A 26,259-nucleotide genomic window follows, 5' to 3' on the forward strand; every position below is an offset into this window, starting at 1 on the left:
GGGGATGCGGACCAGCTCCTGCCCACCTCTACATCGCTCACGTAAAGCCTGCGCCGCTGCAATTACTTTTTTCCCTGAAATAAAACCAAAAAACCCCAAGAAAAAGCCCCAAAACAAACAGGACAGACACAAGGTTTGTTTCCACTACTGTCTCAGTGTACTTTATTCTCCTGCTGTCTACAGCTGAACAGCCACACAGGACAGAAACAGGTAGCACTGAGGAATGATCAGATTTCTTCCCTCCACGCCCCCTCCCCAACTTCAGGAATGGCTTTTTCTTTTTTTATAATTTTTTTTTTTTAGGAAATCCCACCCCACCTCGAGAAACAAAATAAAAAGAAAAGGCATTACTAGAAACGTGACCCAGGCCTCTCCCTAGTCCGTGCTCCGGAGCTGGCTGGCTCTCCCAGTTCACAGAGCTCCTCCTCTCCTCTCAACACCTGGGATTGTTTATTTTATTTTATTTTTTTTGTACACTGGTTCAAAGTCGGCACTTCGACTGCAATCTGAACCCAGCACTGAAAGGCACATATCTGATACCCTGTACAAGAGCTATTGTGGATGCTGCAGTGCAGATGGGCAACGAAAGTGGACTCCATTGTAATGGATCCTAGGATCAGACGGGGAAAAGGAAATTGGGGAATAAAGCAGATCCTCGCCTGCTTTTCAGGAAAAAAAAAAAAGAAAAAAAAATACTGGCTAAAGTTTTTCTACTCTCCCTCCCACAAGCAGCTTTTAAAAATGCCCATGTTAAACTGCAGATTCAAATGCTGGTAGTATCAACAGCTGCATTAATAAAAATGAAATGAAAAATAGTCTCCAAGCCCTGCACCTCCTCCGTTTTTTCTTGGCTTATTGCTGACAATCTAGGATAAGCAAGGGACTATTCCTCAAAAGAAAAAGTCTCATTTAAGAGGAAACGAGAGATTCTGATCCTTCATGTGAAAATAAGACGTCGTGTGATGGGGGAAGCAGTAAACAGCCAATCCATTTCCGAGTTGCCCATCAGACTGTTACTACTCTATTGAAAAATAAAAAACTGTTAATGGGTTCCCCTTTTACTGGAAAGACCAAGAATACAAAAAGGAAGTATTGGGGAATGTTTGACACCATTTTATTAATCTTCAACTGCAGTGGAAAAATATAACCTTTTACAAGTGCCGTCTTGTGTAAGCTCAAGTCAGTATATATATATTTTATATAAATTTCTTTTTTCCTTTTTTTGTTTTTGAAGTGCAGCAAGAGACCAATACCACATTAAATTTGATCAAATAAAGAGCACAAAAGGCCAAGCAGTTTCCAAATGGCATTTTATCAGATTTTGTTTGAACATTGAATTTATCCTCATTTTGCAATCCAAAATATTACCTGAAGTTTTATTTTGTTTTTCAACTCTTTGGCACAATTTTTGTGGGTGTTCGGGCTGCTACAGTACAAGTCAGGAGAGATCTTTCCCTTTGCGTTCTCACTGCCAATTCAGAGCACTTAACGTTTGTATTTTTTTTTTTTGTATTTTTTTTAAGCCTGAAATCGTGTTTGACAATTTATTTCTATTCCCTCTAACGCAAGAGTTTTGTTTTTCCCCCATTTCTACATTCACAGTTGAACAATATTAAGGAAGGAAAGGCGCTTTGATGAAACGAGATCATGAAAAGCGTCACTCAGAACGGGAGCTCTGAACATTCGTCAGTGTTTCCCTAAAATAAAAAGCCCTAAAGAGCGACTTTCCTTTTTTTTTTTCTTTTTTTTTTTCTTTTTTTTCTCCTCTTTTCTTTTTTTTTTACATCTCTTATGCTGCATCAGTAGACTGAACTTCGGTTAGTTATGAAATGCAACAGCTAACCCTTTTTTTGGGAAAAGATAAACTGCAATGACTTGAAGTTGAGAATGTGGATACCGCCTCATTCACACACACTCACTCCTAGACTGAAAATCCTTCACCCCCTCCTTTTATCCCATGCACCAACAGCATCGTGCGGCAAAGGTTACAGCAGGCGGCTGGAGACCCAGGCTCCATCTCTCTCCAGCAGCCAAAGCCAGACCTCAGACAAAGAGCACCACAGTTGAACCCAGTTTCCTCTCCTCCAAACCGGCCGTTCCCCTTCCGCGCCGGCCACGACAGAGAAGCTAGTCCTGGTCTGTCGGAAGAAGAGACTCGCTCGTTACTTGGACAGAAATCGGTCGTTCCCTCTTCCCGAAGACAGCCGACGCCAGGTTTTCTACGCAAGTCAGTGCTCAGCTCGCTAACAGCGCTGCTGCTGTTGCTGTGGCGGGATTTTCAATGTGGTGTGTTTCAAGCCTCACTCACTCATCCTCTCATTCCCAAACATTCAGCATCCGTGCACACTCCTCACTTCCGGGTTTTTTCAAAAGATTGGAGATTTCCAGTGGGGGTCTCAGGTGTCATCCCAATGGTAACAGATCTGCAAGCAAAAAGGGTCCATCAAAAATAAAAAAAAGCCCTCAACACCACAAAGCCCCACAATTGGGAGATAAAACTAGCAGCAAGTGGAAAAAAGTGACCGAGAGAGAAATAATAGGGATACTAAGGAACTTCTCAAGGTAGGGTGACAAAGCTGTAACAGGCATTCTCCCAAAGGCAGATGCACCATCACCCTCTCTACAACCCGCTCCTTTCAAAAGGCGCTTCAGTAGAGTCACAGAGCATCTCAAGTTGGAAGGGACCCATAAGGATCACTGAGTCCAACTCCCTGCTCCTGCCACAGCTACCTAAAACTAAACCGTATGACTAAGAGCATCGTCCAGATGCTCCTTGAACTCCGAGTAGGACTGAGGAGTCAACGGGCTTCAGCTACACGGCACTCGGAGGAGCGCAGGGCCATCCCGACTAGGAAGGGTGCCGCATTTCACAGTGCGAGAAGCCCTCCAGCCTGCACCTGGTCTCGTGAAAGCCGAGCAGTTCACCGCGTTTCTCGGTTTGTATTCGTTCTGGTATACAAGACCACAGATGGGGCTTGTTTACAGAAAAAGAAATGAGAAACAACCTTCTAGAGAACAAGGCTTTTGTGAAGCATCTCTTTCAGACTGAGGAGTTTAGCCAATTTCATAATTATGCAACATGAAAAGGAGGTGGGTGTAATCCCTTACCAAGCTTGATTCTTCAGTTTTCTCAGTTCTTTAGTCGCCCAGGTAGCGAGGGTTTTTGTTTTGTTCGTCTTGGATCTTCTTCCTTCAGTTAGCAGTTCATGTATCATGGGTCTAGCTTCTACTAATTTCAGTACATCTTTTCCAAATGCTGTACACAAATCTCTGAAGAAGAGAGAGAGGCTTTGAGGCTGAGTGCCACAAACAGATGTGCCAGTACCACTCTGATCAGCTCTTGCTAGCAAAAAGAAATCTGACTCACAGCTAATGTCCTTTTTAAAATGCTGCATATGGTCACTAATTTCAGCACGAGGAGAGCTGAACAGTTTTCTGAAATTGTGACTAACCAGAGACATTCAATCTCCTGTCCAACGACTGATCTCTCTGATGTTCCCATCAGCTCTCCCTAAATGCAATAGAAAAGATTAAGACACCCTGACCCAGGGAATTGAGGGTGTTTTGGTTTTAAGCCCAGGTCATCCTTGAAAAATCCTAGATCTGGAATTTCTGTAACACACATCGCGCTTTCACTTCTACCTATGGTTTTCACCCTGTCAGTTAAAGGACCTCACCCGCAGAACCCACTTCACACCTTGGGTTTTAAACATCCAACGCTAGACTGCAAAAACCCAGAACTGACGTTAAATACTTCCGACAGTCATGAAAATGCAGCTTCAAGTATTAAGGCTGTGGTACCAATATTTCTACCTAGCTAATGAGTGCGCTGTCAGTTGAAATAGGATGGGGACACTTACCCTATCAGTCCAGCAGCACATGCCACTACTCCATCGGTGTGATCCTCATCTCCAGCAATGTGGTCAATGTAAGACAGAATAAATTCTACTCTGGGCTGCACCAGCATCACATCCGCTGAAAGAAACCAGCTTTATTATAGCAGGGTGGAACACAGTTCATGTTTAATAGTCTGTCCTTTAAAAGGGGACTCCAGTGTACCCCCCAAGACAGCCAGAATTCAACCCCAGAAGAGCTTGCTGAGATAGGGAGGGGGAAAACTGCCAGAGGAAGAGGAACCACAGTGAAGAGCTCTAAACCCATTCCCTGCTCATGGCAGCAGAGCGTTCGCTCCCACGCAGATGGGAATGAACAAGGATATGCCCGTGGACGTGACAACAACCGTGGACAGCTCGTCCAAGCAGAGCTCTCCCTATCTCCCTGTCATTTCAGGCACAGAAACACCATAGCAGGGCACAGTACTCACGGTGCACGTTTTCTTGGTCTCCCTTCAATCCTTGGATAATGCCAGTGTAAGCTTCCAGGCAGCCCTCCCTCAACTCATTCAGGTAATCCACCATGTCATAGTCAGACTGGAAAGGCAACAGGAAAGCACACTTCAGCAATGTCCCTGATGACGTGGGCACAGCCCTTCCTCATTTATGATTTTAGTGAGGGAACCGGAGCATGCCCCATTGGCTCACCTTATCAACCTGTGCTTGGGAAGCCTGCTGGAGGGTATTCAGCACGACATCTAGGTACTTCTTAAATTCTCCTCCAATGGCAAGGGCAATATCGCCAAACACCGAGAGAATCTGAGGCTTCACAGACCTATGAACATTTTCGTTCTGGAAGAGATTTCGGCACCATGACATTCAGTAGCACTTCTTTTTAAGGGGGGAGAGGAGCTAATAAATTAAGACATTTACTTGAAATGTAAATCCTTACCCCCAATAAATTTGGATTCCATTCAAATAGTAAGCAAGATAGTTGTCAAACACGAGATCTTCAGAGCATGCCTAACACTTCTGCTTCTCCCACCTCCCACTTTCTTCTCAGTGTGCAAGCCAACTGTTACTAACTGGCTAATGAGAAGGTAAACACTCACCCCCAAGTTCTCCAAGAGCAGCTGCATAACCTCATCACAGAAAGGCAAGATGTTGGATTGCAGGGCTCTGCATAAGTCACCAACCAGGCCCACTGCAGCCAGACAAACCTGCAAATAGAACAGCAAGTAAGACACCCACCCAGTGAGTCAGTCTTCCACACTCTATCCTTACAGCTTCAGCTTATTAAAGCACTAAGTAGTGGTGAGAGTCTGCAGCCATTAAACCACCAAGAGTAACGACCCTCATATAGCAGCTGATGAGTCTCTCCCTGCTTCATTAACCATTTATATCACAAAGCTGCAAAGAGCTGAGCTGCTTCGCCAAGGGGGAGGGCAAGAGATCCAGGTGCCAGCAAAGCAGCAGGTACTCGGCCTGAACAAACCCTGCCAAATTCAGCAGCCGGGTGGCTTAAACATCCACCCCACAGCAACTACCACGACTGGACCTTCTCATGGAAATTCACAGCCAGTAGCAACCTCTTTCCTCATCAAGGCCAACTAATATGCAGCCACCGTGAAAACACAGGTGTCAAGTCAATGAAGGCCTTTGCTGAATTAAATAGAAGAGAGTCTAAATTTGTGCACACAGCCAGTAATTAGGGAAAAGTCTATGGGGCTCCAATTTTTGTTTCGTCACCAGAAGGTGTGGTATTTTACAGATGCACACCTGCTGAACTCAGCATCTGAGGAGATGAGAATTTAGAGATTGTGAACACAGGGCTGCCTGCTTTGACCTCTACCTGGTACTCAGCATAGTTCTTCAGTCCAATGCCAAGGAAGGGTTTGAAGGCATCCATGTACTTCAGAAACTCTCCACCTAAGACTGTTGCATGGAAAATACTCTAGTTAGAAAAAAATCCCAACGTATGACATATTTGCTGGAGTTCAACAAAACAGAAACCCACCATTATATTCCACCCAAACCCAGTACCTGTACTTTCCACAGAAGCACAACAAATCATTTCTCAGCACAAAAACTCAGTATTAGTGAAATACGTCCATCTGGACTAAACTGAGATTTGAAAAAGCTCAATTCTGTGCAGGCCTTTGAAGACAGACAACCCCCTCCTGTGCTCAGAAAGGATCTTGAAGTCTTCCTGACCGAGCAGACCCATCAGAGGGAGAGGGACATGGCAGCACGCTTCAGACAGGGTTCGGCACCGTTACATTGCTTTGCATCAGCTGAAAACTCTACGCCTTTTCACATCACTTTAATGCCGTAACAGCTGTAACATCTTCCTTTTGGACACAGCTGCTCAACCTCTTCAGAGCCATGCAGTTCAAGCAGGGCACTCTTCAGTATGTTTATATTTAAGCAATATTTGAAGTAAAATATTTCTGCTCTTCTCCAACTCCTACCTTCCTCAAGTCACTTGCATTACTGAGACCACGCACGCAGACTTTATCCAAAAGTGAAAAAGCCTCTGTCCCAAGAGGATACGCACTTTCACTTGCTGGCTAGCTTGCAATGATCCCACTCAACTTTCTCATTCACTTCCCAGCTGCCTCAAGCAATTCCACTAAATGTTCCCAAGAGCAGTAGGAGGGGTACCCACCAAACACCAGCTCTCCAAAACATGCTAGTGTCAGAAGGGGCTACTCCAAAAAGCCAAAACTAACTCTGCTGCCCTTACAAGGTGTCCTGTGTTCTCAGAGCAATCAGGCACGGACTTCTGCTAGAAATAGGTCCTGTCACCTGCTCAGACCCTCAACAGGCGAGCCAGGATAACAGCCTCAGGAAAAAGGGAAGACTCAAACGAGCCTCTTTACAAACTGATCTCCCCGAACACCCGTTTCCAAATCATGTGTGGCTTTCACTGGAGATAAGGCAGGTGTGTTAGGTAATGAGGTTACACGTAGACTTTCAACAGCACCTCAACTTTCACACTCCTGTGTAGCATTTGACAACAGAGCGTGCTCCTAGAGCTCCAGATGACGCCACAGCCATCACCTTCTAAACCTGAACCATGAAGCTCAAGCCGCCTGGAATAGCACGACCCAAATTTAATTTTGCTTCACCCAATTCTGACCCACTCTAATGCTGGATCTTTGCCACCATGATTTCTTACTGACAAAACTCCACAAAACAACCACGGGTCACAGGCAGCGGCAAGTATGAATCACTGAGATAACGTTAAGTCTGTCCTGCAGCAGCACGAAGAGACCAGGTTCCCAGTGTGCTGGGCACTGTACAAAGGAGCACTAAGGCTTTTTTTTTTCCTGGCAGAATTTGCACCATTGCTATGTTATTAATGGAAAACAAACCATCCATTCACAAAACACAATCTAGCGTAACCGGCCAGTCTCAGAGCTTCACAGACAGATGTGGCGAGATGCGCAGTCAAAACCGTACCTCAAGCAAAACCAGGAATGAACAACGTTCTTCACTGTACAGTCAAAAAAAGAGAAGGAAGCAAACCAGTTCTGTCCCAGCTCTGCTTCTCCCCCCGAACACAGCCCTGCTCTGCCGCGAGACTGACCTTCTACCAGGGTGCTGACTGCCATCAAGGCGTCCTCCTGCACGCCCCCTGAGCCCGCTGTGCTCTGGAACATTCTCAGCAGAGATGCCATCACCACGTCAGAGATCTGCAAAGCATCTTGGTGCTGGACTTTCCGGAGGACGTTCTGGGTGGGAATGGAGAAAGAGATTGTAATTGCTTCCATCTACGCAAGGCTGAATTGCGCCTTCATATCTCCTGCGCTAGCTCCGAACGCTCGTGATCACACTGGGCTGCTAAAAAGGAAGCTGCTGTTTGAACTCTGTTGCTGCAAAAATATGCTTTGTCAGTGCAAGTGCAAAGTCCCATTCATTTTAGCTGCATTCAATTTTCCAGCTACAGAACAAGCTGAATTTACCTTTCCTGCTGCATAGGCTATTCTCCAGGCTTTCCATTTGTAAGCTGGCATTAAATGTAACCAGCCCAAATCTGGCCCTATAAAAAGAGCCCTCTTCCATCACAGCAATGCGACTGTAATCTCTTACTGCCAAGTATGGGTTGCACATAAGCTTTGCTTCTAAACTGCAGAATTAAACTTCAGAAATATGACGTAAGAATGTCCTTACTGATAACTGCAGTCAAACCTCTCCTACCCAGGATGAGCAGAGAATAAATTAACATACAACGAATGCAAAACAGCCTTACAGGACCATGTTTAGCACCGAGGGGCTTGGAAAACAAAAGTGGTTTCTGGAGAGAGCAGAGGCAGCCTTACACACAAGCAGAGCAGGCTGGCGAGCACACGTGTGCTCTGTGTTACCCAGCACATTACAGTGAGCAGAAGGGGCAAGGAAACATCCCAGGTGAATACCTGAGCTTAACCTACGCTCTGATCCTCCTGTACACTTCTGACCGTCCCTTTCAGCATGTGAACTACAGAACACAGCTTTGATGTGTCCTTATTTAAAATAAAATTTGCATTTCCTATGACAAGAGAAAGCCTGACTCCTTAACCCGCAAAGGCAAATAATTATTTCAAGTCTGATTCCTCAAACTGAGTCACTCCAAAGAGATTGACTTTGACTGTTTAAATAATTGCTCTGGATTTTCTCGTTCCATATAAATATTAACAAATGTTTTTCCTCTGCTGGATGTTCATAATTGTGTTTTCAGCAGAAGAGAAAAAGTATGTAACAAAGTAGTATATCTGACTATGTAACACTGAAAATAATCTCCCTGCTGATTTTTGCTTAGCGGTATTTAAGTATCTGTTGCAACTACTGTAAACACTTAAGGTTCAGATTTTGCGATAATGAAGGAACACACATTTACAAATTTAAACTAGCAGTTTAATTCCACCTGTACTACACTTCCCACAGGCAGAGGTGTCCTGAAAGAGATCAGTGATCACACTGTGCCAAAAGGAGAGATTCTAGATACTGAAGTCTCTCCATTAGTCCACCATAAGGACAGATTATTCCCATCTACCCGTTATTTGAAAAATTACCCTAAAGAGCAGAGAGTGAAAGTAACAGCTGATGCTAAGGGCTTTTGAACAAGAAGGATGAAGTTAATGATTTCTCAAAACAACCTGGAGACAACACCCAGGAGATCTCCTAACCTCGCTGAAGAGAACAGGAAGCTAAAACCTGCAGGCGAGGAAAAGGCTCCTTTTCCTGGGCTAATCAGAATGGAAGAAACAAGCTCAGAGAACAGGTAGCACCAAGAAAGGAATAAATCTGAGTAGAGATAGATACTCTGCTCTGCTTTTATTTCAGAGGGCATAGCACTGTATCACACCTCCAGACGAAAACGCTCCTTTCTTCTCTGAGCTGCGCTGATGCCGATCCCACGGCTGTTACAGCGTTTTAAAGCAGTGCCTTGTAACTGTTAATAAGCTAGGCATGGCAGCGCAGAACCACCCTTCCTGTAGCGCAAACAGGAAAGCTTCAATATCAAATACCACATATCTCAGGATGGCCTGATCAAACTCCTGAGCGGTTCTGGGGGGGGGGGAAAAAGCGGCTGTTTTCAGTGGACTTGCAGGAGTAAGCAAGGAACCAAAATGCACGAGTATTCCAAGTCACATGGGCTGTTCATTACCAGATGTTTAACTTCAAGGACACTCAGTGCATTTTAATTAGTGCCATTTTAAATAAGAACACCAACCACAAGAGGCAGACGAAGGAATTAAAGCCGTTATGGAGTTTTTTTTTGTCTGTGCCAACCAAAGCGATCGTGCAGCCCATAGCCTGTGGGCTGTAAGAGCCAATCTGAAAGCACATACAATCTTTAACATGCCACATACAGTCCTCTTTATTCATAGTGCCCTCAATTTTATAAGTTGTACTCCACTGAAGCCTTCTGAACCTTCTATCACCTCCCACATGTCAGCTGGGACACAAGATGCAATTTCCTCATTCAGATCTCATCAACAGAGCCCAGCCTGCATCCTCAGGGGCACAGAAATGTCTCTGAAACTGCCTCTTCCCCATAACCGCAACACGGGAGACAGAACTTACCTGTAGAGTAGCACAAAGAAGAGACTGAAGATCATTGAACTGGATTCTATCAGAAGTACTCTGGATATGAGACTGAAAAAGAAAAAAGCCCCACATGTGAAAAGCCTGCATCACTGTCTGTGCAAACCCAGCGGATTTTGACAGCCCTATGAGCTGCACAGACTCAATTTTAAATATTTGTTTCTTCAAATTTAAGACAAGAGGTACCGTTTGGAAGCTTAATATATCTAACCTATCTAGAAAAATAATAAAAATGCATTATACCACAAAATACGCAGTCAGCAACAAAACTAATTTTTCTACATCAGATGAAGCCACAGCACAACAGCAACATCACGCCTACTCGGTTTCTTAAACCCCTTACCGTGATGGGGGTTTAAAATTGGGGTTTACCTACCTCCATCTGCAGCACTTGCTGAAGTCGTTCCATGATGACCAGAGTTGTCTTTTGGACAGCAGGGTAACAGTCCTTGGCACTGTTTTTCACTATTTCCATCAGAGATTCATATGCAGAACTCCTCAAGTTATTCTGGTGTCCATCAGGCCTGTAACAGGAGGAACATATTTGCAGCTCCCAGTGCTCAGGCTTGCTTAGAAACAGACTTTTTTTTTTTTTTTTAGTAAATCGGTAACAGCTAAATTTTAGCGTGGTGACAAACAGAAGCACTTGCATTCTTGTATTGCAAGACTTGAAAGTAAATGAAATTTGTGAATCTGCTTTTGGAACATTTTTTCATTCGCTATTAATAATGACTTCCAGTATCTTCAGTCACTGGCAGCAAGTACAGGAGCAGAAAAAGTCTCAAACCCACATCTCCCAGTGTGCTGTTACCCTGCCTGGGAAGAGATGGTCTCAGGAGGTGAGCAGCATACATTACTAGCTCTCCAACATCCTTCCGAAATGTCGGTGAGGGTGTTAAATTTGAAATAAAGACAGCTGAGATTTATGCTAAGATGACTGATGGACTTCAGAGCCTTGAGCTAGACACTACACTTCTGGTTGGATGTAAATTAGACAGGAAGAGTGTAGACTTTGAACTGTTCAGACAGAGACACCATTTAAGAAGAAGCAGTCCTGCAGCAAAAGGCTTCAACTGACGACTGAACTGATCCAAGGATTGAACCCTGAGCTGTCAAGATTTATGCGACCTTCAAGGCAGAATACGACTTCAGTGTTACCCTTATTTTCGCATCTCCAGAACCGAGAAAATATTTTGCCTTGGCTCTTTGTATTTCAGCTTAGTTGGGAAAAGGACAGTATCTAGCCTAACTAGGTCCTCAGCTCTTCTGGGAGCACCTGGTGCTAATGTAAATGGATGTAACGCTACAGCAACAACCACGGCATAAAACAATCACAGTAAAACGAACTGTACGATACACACAGATCTCTAATTATCTCTTGCTGCAATCCTGATTATTCAGTGGCCTTGTAGCCAACCTTGAAGAGTCTTATCACTGCTGTACAAAGATGCGCACAGTCTTAAACCGTGCTCGGAAACTTCAAAGTAAAGCATGGAAGAGGCACTCTTGGAGGAAAACCCAGACTTACTAAAAGCAGATATGGACAAAATACTGAGAAATTATTCTGTGTGAATAGCTTTCTTCCTGGGGATTAGCATCCTATATTCCATGTGATACCAAAAAAAGCCCAGTTCTGATAAAACACCATTCAGATCTAAGCTGCAAGAGAGAGGACCAACAGTCTGAAGTAATAAAAAAAAAAAAAGCGCATCTTCACAGAGCTTAAGCCAGCTGGTTTAGCGTTACCTATCTGCAGTCTCCAGAAGTTTCTGAACTATTAGCTCAAATGAAGAGGATAAGCAATACGTTGCTGGTTCTTCCTGATCATCAGCTACATCTGCAGCTTCATAGGCAGCTTCAGCAAGACTAGAGAAGGCCTGAAAGACAGAACAACCACTGCTATTACTCAAATGAGTTTACCCTCGCAAGTCCAGAAACATATATTCCAACAGTTTTCATTCTAACAAAACCACCCCCCAAAACCCCCAAACGTGCAGGATTAACAAGCTCCCTTCATGAACCACTAGATGTTCAGCGCACTAAACTTTGGTGCGAGTGGTGAAAGTTTCAGACTTAAAATGTAACACTAACATGCAAGGCAGTCACCCTGTCTGCAGTCAAGTGTCTGCACAGCATCACTGCTCTCAACAACTGGCAGCTGTCAAGAATCAAAGTGAATAAAGGCAGATTGCTTGAACCTCGCAGGGTATTAACAGATTCTACCCACTACCCAGCATCGTCATCACGAGTTAAAAATCCTGGTTTTGACAAAGCTGCGGACTGCTCAAATTCCCAACTGCAGAGCAATTGTAACTGCTCTGAGAGGCAGGTGGATTGGAAGAGTTGAAAGCCTCCTGATTTTCATTTCAATCTAAAAACATATAGTAGTCATCATCTTCAGAAGACAAAAGCCACAGCTACATGGACTTTTGCCAGGATCAACGTATCGTGGAAAAGCTTCCGTGCTGACTAAAAGTCTTCAAACCTCTGGAATACGAAGAGAACGAATTCTGTCATTTCTAGAACTTGTTTTGACATGCAAATACTCATCTCTAGCTCAATTCTTATTGAGCAGCTCTCGTAAAAGGCAGTAAGGGACACATCCTCTTTATAGCAAAAGAACAGGTATGCTGCTTGGTAGTAGGCATGCATCAAGACGATACAACTGAAGTTAGCAAGCCAACCCAAGGGACTGCAGCTGTGTAAGTGAACAAAAAAAAAATCTCATGCTCCCTAACTTAGTTCTGGAACCACTGCAGAAGCAGGCTTAGGTAATGGGGAAGAAGGTTTCTTGTCTCTCCCTTAAGAATAAGGCGGCAATCCAGCTGCCCCCCAAGAAAAAAAAAGCTAAATCCCAGCATGCCTTTTCCAAACAGCTAGCACACCTGTTATCAAGGACACCTTCCACAGCATTTTCAAACCAAAGGCAATTCTACACTTACTGATTATTAGCATTTTTTCTCCTTAAAAATCCATTTCTTCCCCTATTCTTTCCTACCAGAGCCACAAAACAGAGCTAACTTACAGTTAACAAGTTGTGTGTGCTGGATGACCAAGCCATGAGTCATCTCTGAAATTCATTTAAGTGAGTATATATATGTATGTGTGTGCGTGTGTATATACATATATTTGTGTGTATTCACATATATGAATATGAGCTGCATTCCTCTTGTTGAAACTATCATACATCCAACAGCAAAGGGGCTGCCTTACCCAGCACACGTTGGAGGCCACTCTGGGCTCAGCGCTCAGGCCCTCCATCAGACACTGCAGCAGCGGAGCGAGGTAAATGTCATTGATGGCAGCTTCCGGAAGCATCTCACAGATCCTGCCCACGGTCCAAGCAGTTGTGTCTCGAACCACAACACTGGGGTCCTTCATTAGTTCTATTAAAGTTGGCATTGCCTACAACGTAATTGCAGCCAGGAGAAAGATGTGATCAAACGCAACATATGGGAATATGAGTTTGCCACTGTTTCTGATTTTAAGGTGTTCCCTATGAGATAGTGATAGACTGGGGAGGGGAGGACAGTCTAGATCCAGTTAGGCCACTGTTCTCATAATTTAAGATTCATAAAGTTATTTCCCAGGGGGGAAGACTTGAGAACTGACACATCTGGAGTCAGGTATTCCGAAGTCCTGCACATCCCTGCGATTCAGAGCTATGTAATGCAACTACCTGCCCTGGGCCTACCAAACATCTCTAAAACATGATTAAAAGGTGGCATCCTTTTGCTTTTCCTCAGATTAAGAACAATGTGCAAAGCAGGCACCCTCCTCCAAATAAATCAGAAAGTTTTTGCTCTAGGAGCCTCCAAGAAAACACAATGGGTCTTACCTGTATGACTAGTGGTTTGAGCTGGTTAGGCTCTGGTCCTTCCAAAATGCACCCAAAAGCCATCACAGCTGCATCTCTGTATCGCCAATCAGGATTTTTAATGTGTTCTTTAATAAAGGGCAGCACATGAGGAACAATGTCATCTTCACAGCAGGTCGCCAGGAGCATGAGGCAGACTCCTGCTGCTTTGCAGGGGTTCCAGTCGTCGTCGTCATCGTTTTCATCCTAGCAGGAGAACAGCACCCCTGGTCAGTCTGGGGGAAAATAGCCCTCACCACTCACAGGCAGCAGCATCCTCTTGGATCTTCTGCAAGTAACATTGCCTTCCTACCAGGTGTTATATTTAGAAATTAATGCAGGTCTGGAAGTACTAGCTACATCTCTGGCAGAGAAGCAACCCGAGTTACTTGCATCATCTGTACCTTTCCACCCTGGTGTAAGGCTGCTAGCTCTTTACTGATGCACCTACAGTAGCCTCGCACATCTTCCAAACTGCTTCTCTCTCATCTAGGTTGAGATTTTGTTCCTTTGATCTGTGCCATCTCCTCGCAGAGTGGCCTGCCGTACCAGTTAAATAGCTTCTCCCCCCTGACTGTTAGCTCAGCCACTTACCAAATTCCTTTGAAGCTGTGTACCTTCGATTCTCTTATCTGTTTTATCTTCCCTGTTTTAACAAGCACTTTAGAACTTCCTGCAATTTAACTCTCCGCATCCAAGCGGACAGCGATACAAAACAGAGAAACAATTCCCTGGATTCGCTAAGAGCACCTAACATTCTCCCAGTTCATCGCAGTAAGCCAAATGAACTCCGTCCTGTATGGCTTAATTAACAGTTTTAATTTATAATTAGACCTGCTGTAGCAAGTGATTCCATTAATTTTGATTAGACTGTGAAACACAGTCCAAACAAGTCCCCGTGAAGTGCTTAATAGGTACTAAACAAATATGGACTTCACAGTTCAAAAAGTAAAGCTCAAGAATTCCAGAAATTGGATCTCTAATGACGCAGAGACTGTATATTGGTTTTAATTTCACAAACGTTTCGTTAGGAATACAGATAACTATCAAACCTCTTCAGAAACCATAAATACAAGCATGTGTTAACAGAATTCAGCATAAAAATGACACTGCATGCAGTCTCACAGTTTCAGCCTTAAAAACCACGATGCATCATTCAGTCAGAGTGGTGCATGATGTCTCATCACAGACCAAGGACTGCCACTACAGGTGAACAAACCTGAACAAACGCACCCTTAAAAACTACCCGAGGGGACCTAAAGCACCTTTGGGACCAAGCACGAAGAAGTCACCCATGCAAGGGAGCAATGACCACCACTGACAGTTTGCTCTTCAGTTTGCCATGGCAGCATCACTGCCCCAGAACCTGGAAGCAGGCATAGCACAGATTTTTTGACATGCAGCAGGGATTTTGCAACTCACCTGTTTTGTTAATGTTTGTGTTAGAATTGGGACCAAATACTGTAGTGCTCCCTTCGCATAAAATTTGCTAGTGTGTTCTGGAGGCCTTCCTTGCTCTGCTGCCTAGAAAAAAAGGTTACAAAATGATTCTCAGTGGCTATATTGGCACAAGGTTTGAATTATGAACTCCAACAGATACAAATTCTCTTTTGCATGCTTTCTTCTCCTCCAACACAAGCTTTAAGTTACCATAACACACAGGAACTTCAAGGACACCCTGCACCAATCCTAGTTAAATATTCAATAAGCAAGTTCAATTTGACATTCCATACACATATAGAGCCCCTCCTCACATGGTACAATACAAATATTTTCAGTTTGCAGTTATGTATAATTAACAAGTGACCCCAAGTAAAAGCAGCAAAAGGTCTTCAGCGTATAAACTAAACCCACTCGCTGCTGGCTGTCCTTTTATCCTTGCTATCCTTGCTTTTTTGGGCATTCAACATAAAAATATATTTAGCTACTTTTAAAGATGGATATGATTCATCTAGAGCCCTTCAAAGTTTAAGCTATTATTGATCTCTACAGCTAATTTATGCAAACAGCATCTGCATGCAGAACAATACCCCAAATTCATCTCCAGCCCCATCCATTCTAAGGGATAATGGTTACTTTTATTTCATTTCATAATTTTATACTTAACTCATAAATAATGTATTATACAGAATGTGATCAATCTTTTTGCGCGCTGGGGTAGGAATAAGTCGCTCACGCCTGTAACAAACCCCCAAAATCTTACATGTCAGCATAACAGAGTCCACCAGGACTCCCAGACAGCAGGTAATTCAAGAAATGCTCTCCCTCCAATGCGGTACATATATCTCAACAATTCGAGATGCTGTCTTAAGGAAGCAACAGCTCAAAGATCTTCACGATACCGAGAATCTTCTGGTATCTTACTGTGCCTAGTATACACGCTTAATGCACATTTAGGTTAACCTTACAGGAGTAGCTTGAGTTGACTTTGGAATGCTAAAAAGAAATCAGGTAGCTGTCACATACGTTTGCAGAAAACTAGCACTTGTATGTCACAGTGTGTTCTCATCAAACCTGTCAGAGAATCTTTATCTCAAGTAGTTTCAATTCCCAGCCAGGCTGGCATTAAAACCATTTTGCTCACTTAAAAAGGCAGTTCATCCTCATCTGATCTGGTAAGCAAAAGGGGTTATATTCAGGCCACACTAAGAACTTTACATTAGGCTGCAGAGGCTGGAAAATAACCCAAGGAGTTATTAAAGGGGATTCCAAATGGTGGCCCCTGTGCAACCTTAACTACAAGCTTCGAATTTACCTTGAACAGCAGAATAAATTAATCACAGCTGAGCCCTGGCTGAGACAGCTCCTAGCACCCAAGCTAGCAGCTAAAAACTAAGCTGGGTACCACAACACCGTGCCGATGTCTGCAACGCACGTAACACCCGCAGAGTCAACCAGCCTCGCGGGCTTCGCGCAGGTCTCAGCTTCTGTTACAGACATGCATCACGTCGCATCAGAGTGGTGCATGATGTCTCATCACGGACCCACGACTGCCGCACAAGGGGCTCAGATGGGCTCTCCTACACTATTCCACTTGGGAGAACAGGAGGACTTTCAGACGCGGTTCAAAGACATGAGTTCAGCATTCCCAAACATGATCGCAGGCGTTTGCTGCTTTTCAGCGGTCATTTGCAAGCTCACCTCAGACGCCTCTATAGCCAGGTCCATCTCCTCATCGCAGACATTTGACCAGAACTCTATCCCCTGTAGAGCCACCTCATCTATGTCACTTTTCATTGCTTCAATAGTTATCTTCAGAAACATGAAAGAAAGGAGGGGAGAGAAGAAGTTTTAACGAGTTGTTTCTCCTGAAATACGTGCCCCAACTTTTGGCCAACAGCTATGAGATTTGAGATTGTCTGAAATCAGATGCCACATTAGAGTTACTGTTCTTGAAGACAATCTCCTCATTTAGAAGTTTATCGGCTATCAGCACCTCAGGAGGACTGCAGAGCAAGTCAAGCAACCTGCATCGTCCTGACTTTTAGAGTCTCAAGTCCGAAATACCTGATGCTGGTTTCACAGATTTTGCTAGGAGAGAGGGATTCACAGCATGCGGTCACAGCCAAAGAAAACAAAACCAAATCAGGAACATAGGAAAACTTTTCCTCTTCGATCAGGACAAAGGAGTACAGGAAGATCAGACAACTATATATGAGAAACCTGAGTACTCACAGCAAAAAGCGCAGGACCCATGTATGTCTCCATATATTGATAATAAAGGGACATTATCTTCACCAAATTCTGTAAGGCAGCCACTCGTACCTGTCAGAGTAGAAAATGGATCAAAGATGTGACCTTTCCGGGCGCTTTGAAAACCAAGCACAGTTGTAGCCTACCACAGATTAATAACCCAGCCTTTTTGCTGATTTAGTTTACTCCAGACCTAATAAGGTCTTTCACAACAAGCGACGTATATCCTCTTAGTAGCTTACTACTTCTAACTTTTAAGTATAAAACTCATTTTGTTTGCATAAGTAACATGTAAGTAACATGTGCACCAATCATTTAACAGAACACTGTTTATTTCACATAACACTTTTCAACTGTTTGTTGATGCTAGAGGTTCTACCCCCAGGAAAGTGCAGTGACAAATCAAGCATTTAATTTCACTCACCCTTGTATCTGGACACTGCGTTGCTTCACAGACTACTTGCATAATAAAGTGCCTTTCGGACTAGAAGGAGAAATAAAGGAACATTAGAAATGCCTTACAAAAGCACCGAAGTCTTTGCAAGCCTTCCTACAGAGGCTGTATTTTGAGTCTGGACTAGTACAATCGCTCACGTGGCACTTCTAAAGATCAAGGAACAGTACAGGTTACTATTCACTGCAGTATTTTAAATCGTTTCTTCCCCAAAATGGGAATCTCAGGCTTCCATTTTAAAAAGTGCTTAACAGGCTGTCCAAAATAGAAAGATACAGCAGAACTAAAGACACTAGCTTTTCAGGGGGAGGAGAAAAAAACCAATCCTGCTGTTTCCTGAACTATTTCAGCAATTCCTTCAAGAAAGCTCAAAACTCAGCACGTAAATTTCTCGAGGGGCAGTACCTGGATACTTGCATTTTAGTAGGAAGGAACAGACTTATGCCCAGGATATTTTCCATACTGAAGCCCAACAGAAATACGGTCTGAATGGATCATGCACCTCCCGTCTCAAATTCTGAAAGACTCTAGTTGATCCCCATCAACATCCACTGAATAGTTGACTAGGGCAAGTTTTCATTAAAAGACCTTCTAAGCTGAAGGTTCAGTATTAATTCCATCTTCCCCATACTCTCCCTGGTAGAGACCTAGCGGATAGACTTAATCCGAGAAGGAAAAGAAAAAAAATCAATAGATTTGTCTGTTCTGAAGAGACTCTCACTCTGAGGCCCCTATTCTGAAGGCTCTTACAGGCCTTCCTCCCCCAACAATTTTCAGAGGCAAAGTTAAATCTGGATTGCTGCCACACCACTTGAAAGAAAGTGCTGATCCAAGCTTGTACTCTTACAGCAGCATTATAGAGTAGAGTTTGATTAGGAAGCAGAGCATCTAATAGGCTAAACTCTAAGGTCAGTTCAAATTTATCCAAAAAAAAATCCATGATGCTTCCTTTCCATTGATGAATCTCTGAAGATTTCCAGAGTATTTCTGCATTACAACAAGAGCATACCGGATTTACAGAAATGAATCCAAGTCTCAGTTGCAACAGAATTATGCATCAAAATTCAGCGTGGTGCATGATTTCTCTTCATAGACCGTGGATTCAGCCCTTGCATTTTAGCCCAAGAATTGTTACCCCCTCACCTCTTTGTCAAAGTTTGCTTTGGTGAATTCCAAAGAGTTCAGGAGTGCATTAGTAGCTGCTAGCTTCACATTGTTGCTGGGCTCTTCCTTTCTCATTCCCTGGATGATGGCTGTCAGGATCTCATTGGATTTGTCCTGAAGCTGCTCTGGATCCTAAAAGAAGTGTTGATAAAGTTATTTGCCAGCTGAACAGCCTTCTCCATATTTTAAAGTAACCTCAAAGTTTGATCCCGAAATCTACAAGCAGAAGTTTTAAGACATGAAGGCTGAGAAGCCCTTTGTTCAATGGGAGGACCAGAACGCAAGTACAAGGAATTCATACACCATTACGTCTTCACCGCTTCTGGGACAGGAAAGAGAAGACTGAACTGAGCACAAATACTCCAGGTATTCCAGTCCTAAATGCCAAATAAACGCGACTGTTTCAAACAACAGGTCAACAAGCTTCAGACTACTTGACTTCATTCAATTAGCAAGCTAAAAAACACTGACTGTTTTCCAGCTCCTTTATATACTGGGCAGAGGTCTACGCCAGCAGTTGCAGTTGATGCTTTTATTGGTAAAGTTGCCAAGCTTTTTTAGATGCAGTGCAAAAATATATTGCCTGGACCGGTAGCAAGAATAGGTAACTGTTAAGCACTCAAAGCTTAAAGAATAAAGTTGTGAATGTAGACTCAAGATTAATTTTTCTTTGTGGCAAACTGCAAGATCCCCAAATAACTGTATTGTTACCTCAGAATTTATCCAGCAGTAGATTCCCAAACTATGGTCACAAACTGTGTCACAGTGTGACTGACAAACTACAAAACTCTTAAGAGGGATCTCGGTTACAAAATACCCAACCAGCAAGCATGGGCATCCAACAATCCAAAGGCCAACGCTACCTGCCACCCAAAGAAACACCGAACACGCACCCAAGTCTTGCACGGACTTGTGACAAACAACGCTTGACCTGGAGCATGCCCCCCATACAGCTGCAGATTTCCTCTTTTATTTCATTGACCCTCCCTGAAGCAACTGACCTCCCCAGTGAAACCAATCCCCTGCAGTCTGATGGAAGCACCAAACAGAAGATTTCTCTTTCTACCTCACTATACCGAGGTTCAACCAGCCATACGCTGCACGTACATTCTCCAAGGCGTTCAGTGGCACCAAAAAAGCAGCAGCTCATTTTGGTTTTCAGTGGTAGGTCAGACAGCACGCAGGGTTTTTGCGGACAATTCACATCAGATACTCAATGCTGCACACTACGCTGATAAAACCATGAGGCCTTTTGTAGAAGGTGCCTCAAAGAGCTATATTCTTGCCTGTGCATCAAAAATTCCTAAGCTAAGAATAAACGGACTCAGGCAAGATGAAGGTAGATGTCAGGTTTCCCCAACACAGAAAGGAATCAAAACACTTATCATTCATCTGTAACATTTTACACCACTGGACGTTCAGCTGAAGTTTTATAACAGCACCCCTCGCCATCATATGACCGCAGCGATGTACAGACTTAAATCTGCACCTTACAAAAGATGACCTGGATTTGTGCTGCGAAAGCGGGTCACTCCCTTCAGACACCATCCTTGTGTGTTTACCGCCCATGGTTCTGTCAGCACAGACGCATCTTCCGGACAAGTATTAAAAGACAGCCAGAAGGAAGCATTACAGCCTGCTAGGTATAGAGGTGTGAGAAAGGAAAGGCTGGAAGAGAAAAGGTGCTGGGGAAAGGCTAGGCCAGCACTTCAAACATACAATAATACTTAAAATATACTCACGATATCCTGACAGATGTATCCAATGGCCTCCAACGTCGACTCTTTCATGTGCTCCGTACTGTGCTGATTCGTAACGTTCGCTACCAACTGGGGAATGAGTTCGGGCCACTGGTTCATGGGGATCTCTGCGCACGCGATGCCGGCCACGCACTGAGAGGCCGAGCTGGGCCTGTATGTTTCTGTACCCAACGTCTGCAAAACCTACGGGAGAGATCAGCAGGCGATGGTTCGATGTCAGTGACCAACGAGAGATGGGCGCTGGGCTTGCCACTGGAGCCTTCGCTTGATGTTATTCCAAACACACCCCTTCCTCAATAAAGCAGTTTGCTTGTTCTGCTTTCTCCCGCTGCAAATGAGGCCGTGACCACGGACAAATAATGTTTGAAATGAACTTGGCCATGGCTGCCCCTTTCAGGAAGTCAGATACAGCTGTGTGATTACACGTACTTCTACCACATCCTTTAAATCCCATACACAATGCTATGCGCCATAACGCGCAACAATGACTCACTGAACAATTCCTCCCAGCTTGTATTATAAAGCAAAATTGCAAAAGCTAAACAAATTGTGATTTAAAAATCCCCCCCCAAATACCAGACTGTTTATGCGAAAATAATCTGAATAGGACTGAAAAAAATCTTCTTTTGTATTGCAATCAATCAGAAGAATGGGGTGGGTTTTTTTGTATACTTCAATAACTGTTTCTTAAAAAGCTGAAGGGGTGTGCATTTGTTTCAGCTCTTCTAGTTATACGTCTTCATTTTCCGCATATCCACTTAACAAATACTGTATTTCTAAGGGTACTTGACAGAAAACGGTAATAAACTGGTTTTGTAAGCTTCAGTGCATGACAGCTCCTGCTAACAGTGTTAAGTTCTCCTTCAGCTATCACCAACGTAAATAAGACTAAAGTTGTATCATCATCACTCGCCCAACCTTATTCTGCTACGTACAGGTTCTGTTAACACAAAACCGTTACGTAAAGCGTATGGCCAACTCGTACCAATTTACAGAATGCTGCGTGCATCCAAGTACGCCCTGGCTCCCATTAGCCCCCAAAACACTAAGCCACCAGCTTTGCCATTGCAAGTGAACTTTAACTGCCAAGGAACAAAGGAGTCCTCAGGCAAATTCACCAACTGTGTGAAAATTTAAGAATATAACTTCCTATTTGGAACTTGCAAATTTTTGACCATATTCTGCTCTTACAATTTGGTAGGCCTCGTGTAAACATGCGTGTTTGGACACAGAGTATGCTTCAACGATGTTGATGTGGATTGTAAAACAGTTGAGGAAGCTGTTCAAGCATAAGAAAAAGCAAACACCGACCCAGTTGCAATCACCCAGCGGGGAAGCCGCGCCCATTAGCTCCTGCAATCGCAGGAGACTGTTCAGAGCCTCCTTGTAAAAGTATTTACAGGTGTGAATTTAAAAGCGGCAGCCTCGTACCTGTTTGGTTTTTTACCCTAGTAATTCGACAGATTAAATATGCTACAAGCAGCAAAGCACCCAAGCAAGTGCAGATGACATTGCTCATCTTGCGAAAGGGAGCAGCCAGCCAACAGCAGACTCCTCAGGTGGAAAAGGACGGACAAGGCATTCACCGCTTACCCCCCCACATGAGCAAACAACAGCGGAGAACCAAAAGTCACAAAACTTACATAGTTCTTGACTTCCCTGCGGGCGTTGGCGTCGATCGCGAGCCATCTCTGTTGGTACTGGGCCTTAATGTCGGGGTCCTTGGACGTCAGGGAGTTCTTGATCTGCAAGCCGGCCGCCACGCGGGCAACTTGGCTGTTGCCGGGGTTTGCCAGCACTCTGGACAGTTCCACCAGGAAGGTCGGCTGGGGAGAGAGGAGGGCTCAGCACCCGTGCCTGCCTGCCCGCACCTGCCCCTGCCTGCACCTCCCCACTAACAAGGGGAAAAAAAGAAAAAAAAAGTCCCCATTCACCCAGCAAAACGAGGCCACGACTCATTGAAGCTCCTTCTCTACCAGGCCAACAGCGAACCGCCGCCACCGCGCAACGACGGCGGCTCTATCCCGAGATTACGGGCGCTAAGCTCCTAATTAGAACCGCTGGAAAGCGGCGTAAGTAGGCATTGACTTTGCTGGATTTTTTTCGGCTTACTTGAGAGACTGTTACCTTCCGTGCTCCTGCCTGCTTTAAGTATTCCTTTAAATAAACTACCCGGGTCATACGCCAAGATATGTATTTTCTGGATGGATATCAAACATGGCGAAGAGTAACTCTCTGCTACTTATTTCCTTGCTTCAAGGCAAACACCCAAACTATAATCTAAGATGGGAATTGTTAAAATGTGAAATCAGATGCTCCTCTGCTGCATTACAAATAGGTTTGTAAGATTACAAACTTGCTTCTCCGCAATCAAAGGTACAGAGACACATATAAAGATTACCCCCCCCAGAAAAAGCGCGTACTTGTGGATAAAAATACCTGACATTCGTGCCACTTGCTTTTGGTGAGAGCTAGTGAGAAATGCCTCCGCATTTAAATCCTTTCCCGATTTGACAGCTTTACATTTCAGAGACTTCCGCTGGGTACAAGATACAGCTAAAGTTTCAGCAGCGAAGCTTTTTCAGATCACTGGCCCTATGAAGCATTTTGCCTACCAAGAAAACCTTTCTAGGAAATAGTGGAAACAGCTGCGCCATTTTCAAAGCCGTTTCACGCCAAGCAGGAACATGGTTTTCCTGAAAACATTTAACATACAATTATACATAACCCATTCCTATAATCTCTGTAACAGAACTTAAGATACACACAAAGATTTTAGGGCACCAAAAAGCCATTTTTAAAAGTAACCTAACTTTCAAAAGTTCAAAAGAAACACAGAATAAGTTCAGTATCTTGGACTCTGTGTTTTCAATGACCAAGTGCAGCTCTTAAAAAACAAAAAGTTGTAGCTGGGCTACCCGGTACTCTTCAACATTCAAACTGCAGGATTTGGAAACAAAAATGCAGGACAACTTAAACTGATGAATGTAAGCCATTAGAGATACTCTAAAATTTTAATGCAATAGACAAAGCCCCTACAAATATACCACACTAAACCACTTCCCAACCACCAAGACAGCTCACGATTTATAGGCTGATAAAAGTGAGGAACCGTTCAAAAAAGTTCACAGGACAAAATAAAAGTGTTGCTGCCGCCTTTGAGAAGAAAACTGTACTAAATTGAAAGATGAAGAAGTGTCCTTGGATATCTCACTCATAAATTAGCAAAAAAATAAAATTTGTCTTTTCATGGAGCTTTAAGAATAATTCCAGCTAAAAATGAGAAGCATTACATTAAGTGTTCCAGACTTGAGACTCAAAGCAAATGCAGATGCATACGACCTCAGCTCTCACACCTACAGAAGTGTCAATGAAAAATCTCAGAAAAGGGTCTAAATTAACTACAGGGAGGAGGAGGGGATGAAGAAGAACAATCTGCTCTGCGGGTGCCTCTCTGTTAACTAACCGGGAGACCACCTCCAGCAACGGGTGCTCAGCTGCAGCCCTGGGTGCAGAACCTCCCATTCGACCCCGTCTCTCCCACCCCTTCCCATCCCAACCCCTTCCCTCTGCCCGGGCCAGCCGGAGCTCTTCCCACCCGCCCACCGCTGCGTACGGCGACGGGAGCAGCCCTCAGCCCCTCATCCTCACTCTCCCACCTCATCCTCCTGCGAAGCCGAGCCATCAACCGCCCTCGTAGCCTACGTGGAGCTCCTCAACCCCTGCCCCTTCCACGGCTGCGCCGTTCCGCATCCCCATCCCACGCCAGGGCACGAATTTTAGCCCCAGCACACTCTGCTTCCTCCGCTCACTGCCTTGAGCTGGCTCTCGCAAGGGAGCAGGTGCAAACAAAACCTCGAAAAACTGGTGTATCCCTCAGCTGTTTTAAAATCCTGAAACCCAGGATAGTGAGCAGCTCAAGCACGTTGCCCTGAAATACTTCAGGTAACAGAACCCAGGAAAGTTCAGTCTAAAGGGGGGGGATCCTATGATTTAACAGGCAGCAACTTGGAGATTTTTGACTCAAAACTGACATTTAGGGCAAAAGCTACATCAGTTGTGATTCTGAGGGATGCTTCACACACCTCAAAATGCAGCAACAGAAATGAAGACTCTATGACTTTCCCACTTTACACCAGTGGAGACCATCGCATATAATTGCTTAAAAAGCCCCAAAGGATGCCGGTTGGGCTCGTGATGATAAGAAAGGCCGGGAGCCAAGCCCCCCGCCACACAAGCCGCCCTCCAGGAGCGCCCAGCGCCGCCGCAAACCCTTCCCCTCGGAGGACGGCGGAGCGGCTGCAGCACCACACCTTGACTAAGCAAAAATCCTACCCCGCCGCCCGCGACTTCAATTTCCCCGCGCCGCCCCCGCTCCAGCGCACGGATGAAAGGCGGGGTGGGTTTTTTTTTTCCTTCCTCCTTTTTTGATGGTTTTTTTCCCCCTTTTTTTTCGGGTTTTTTTTTTTTTTTGGGAAGGTGACCCCATGCCCAGCCCCCCGGTGCCCAGCGGAGCTCCCCTCCCCCCCCCCCCCCCGGGGTGCAGCCACAAGCCCCTGACCTCCCCTGACCCCCCCCCCCCGCCCTTATCCGGGCCGGCGGGGGCTCCGGGCCCGCTCCGCTGCTCCCGTCCCTCCGCCGCCCGCCTGCGCGGAGGCCGCCAAGCCGCTCCCGGTGCCGGGAGCGGGGAGCCCGGCTGCCGGCGGGGCCGGGGAGCGGCGGGGCCGGGCGGCGCCCGGGGCAGCGATGGCCGCGGCCGCACATGGCCCAGGGCCGCTCCCGCAGCCGGCGCGGCCCCCTCGCCCGGCGCCGCGCTCCCATTGGCTGGCGGGGGGCAGAGGACGCGCTGCTATTGGCCGGGCGCGGCGGCCGGGCGCGGGCAGGGTAGGCTGCGCCCCATGGCGGTTCGGCCGGGCGGGGCGGGGGGGGGGGAGTGGGGGGGGGGGGGAGGGGAGCGCCCGCCACCGGCCCCGGCCCCGCCACCCCCGGCCCCGCCGCCCCCGTGCGCTCACCAGGTTCTCGATGGCCGCCTGCTCCAGGAACTTCTGCGCCGCCTCAAGCTCGGAGCGGTCTGCGAGGTGTTGGGGGGGGAACCGGCGTCAGTCAGCGGGCGCGCGGGGCCCAACCGCCCGGCCCTCAGGCGCCGCCGGCGCCCCCCGCGGCCGAGCCTCCCCCCCCGCCGCCGCCCCGCTTCCCACCCCCGGCCCGGCCGCCCCGCGGCCTTCCCCGCCGCCGCCCACGCCCTCCCGCGGCCGGGACCGCCGCCTCGGCCGCCCCAGGAGTGCGCGGCCCCCGCCCCGCCCGGCCCCGCCGGGCCTACCCGCCGCCCTCCCTCAGGCCGCCGCCGCGCCGCCCGCCGCCCTACCCGGCGAGACCGTCTTCTCCAGGATGGTGATGAGCTCCATG

General features: G+C 45.7%; 1 protein-coding gene across 3 annotated transcripts; it reads right to left on the reverse strand.

The window, feature by feature from the left end:
- Window positions 1-446: 446 nt before the first annotated feature.
- On the reverse strand, window positions 447-26,259 carry KPNB1 (karyopherin subunit beta 1). Of its 3 annotated transcripts, XM_075722765.1 has the most exons (22): window positions 26,219-26,259; window positions 25,866-25,924; window positions 22,497-22,679; window positions 20,836-21,036; window positions 19,073-19,225; window positions 17,900-17,959; window positions 17,458-17,547; window positions 16,924-17,034; window positions 15,205-15,306; window positions 13,765-13,989; window positions 13,140-13,331; window positions 11,673-11,803; window positions 10,303-10,450; window positions 9,906-9,977; window positions 7,426-7,570; window positions 5,686-5,768; window positions 4,946-5,053; window positions 4,542-4,685; window positions 4,325-4,430; window positions 3,861-3,975; window positions 3,109-3,270; window positions 447-2,423 (listed from the first exon to the last, which is right to left on the reverse strand). In XM_075722765.1, coding segments are annotated over exons 1-22 (2,631 nt in total). In that variant the 5' UTR covers window position 26,259; the 3' UTR covers window positions 447-2,422. The 3 variants fall into 3 exon arrangements, with proteins under 3 accessions (XP_075578880.1, XP_075578879.1, XP_075578882.1); XM_075722764.1 differs by lacking the exon at window positions 447-2,423 and having other exon boundaries at window positions 3,105-3,270; XM_075722767.1 differs by lacking the exons at window positions 447-2,423; window positions 25,866-25,924; window positions 26,219-26,259 and adding exons at window positions 23,293-23,549; window positions 24,939-24,964 and having other exon boundaries at window positions 3,105-3,270.

This window comes from Pelecanus crispus, chromosome 18 (genome assembly GCF_030463565.1).
Source record: "Pelecanus crispus isolate bPelCri1 chromosome 18, bPelCri1.pri, whole genome shotgun sequence".
NCBI classification, from domain to species: domain Eukaryota; kingdom Metazoa; phylum Chordata; class Aves; order Pelecaniformes; family Pelecanidae; genus Pelecanus; species Pelecanus crispus.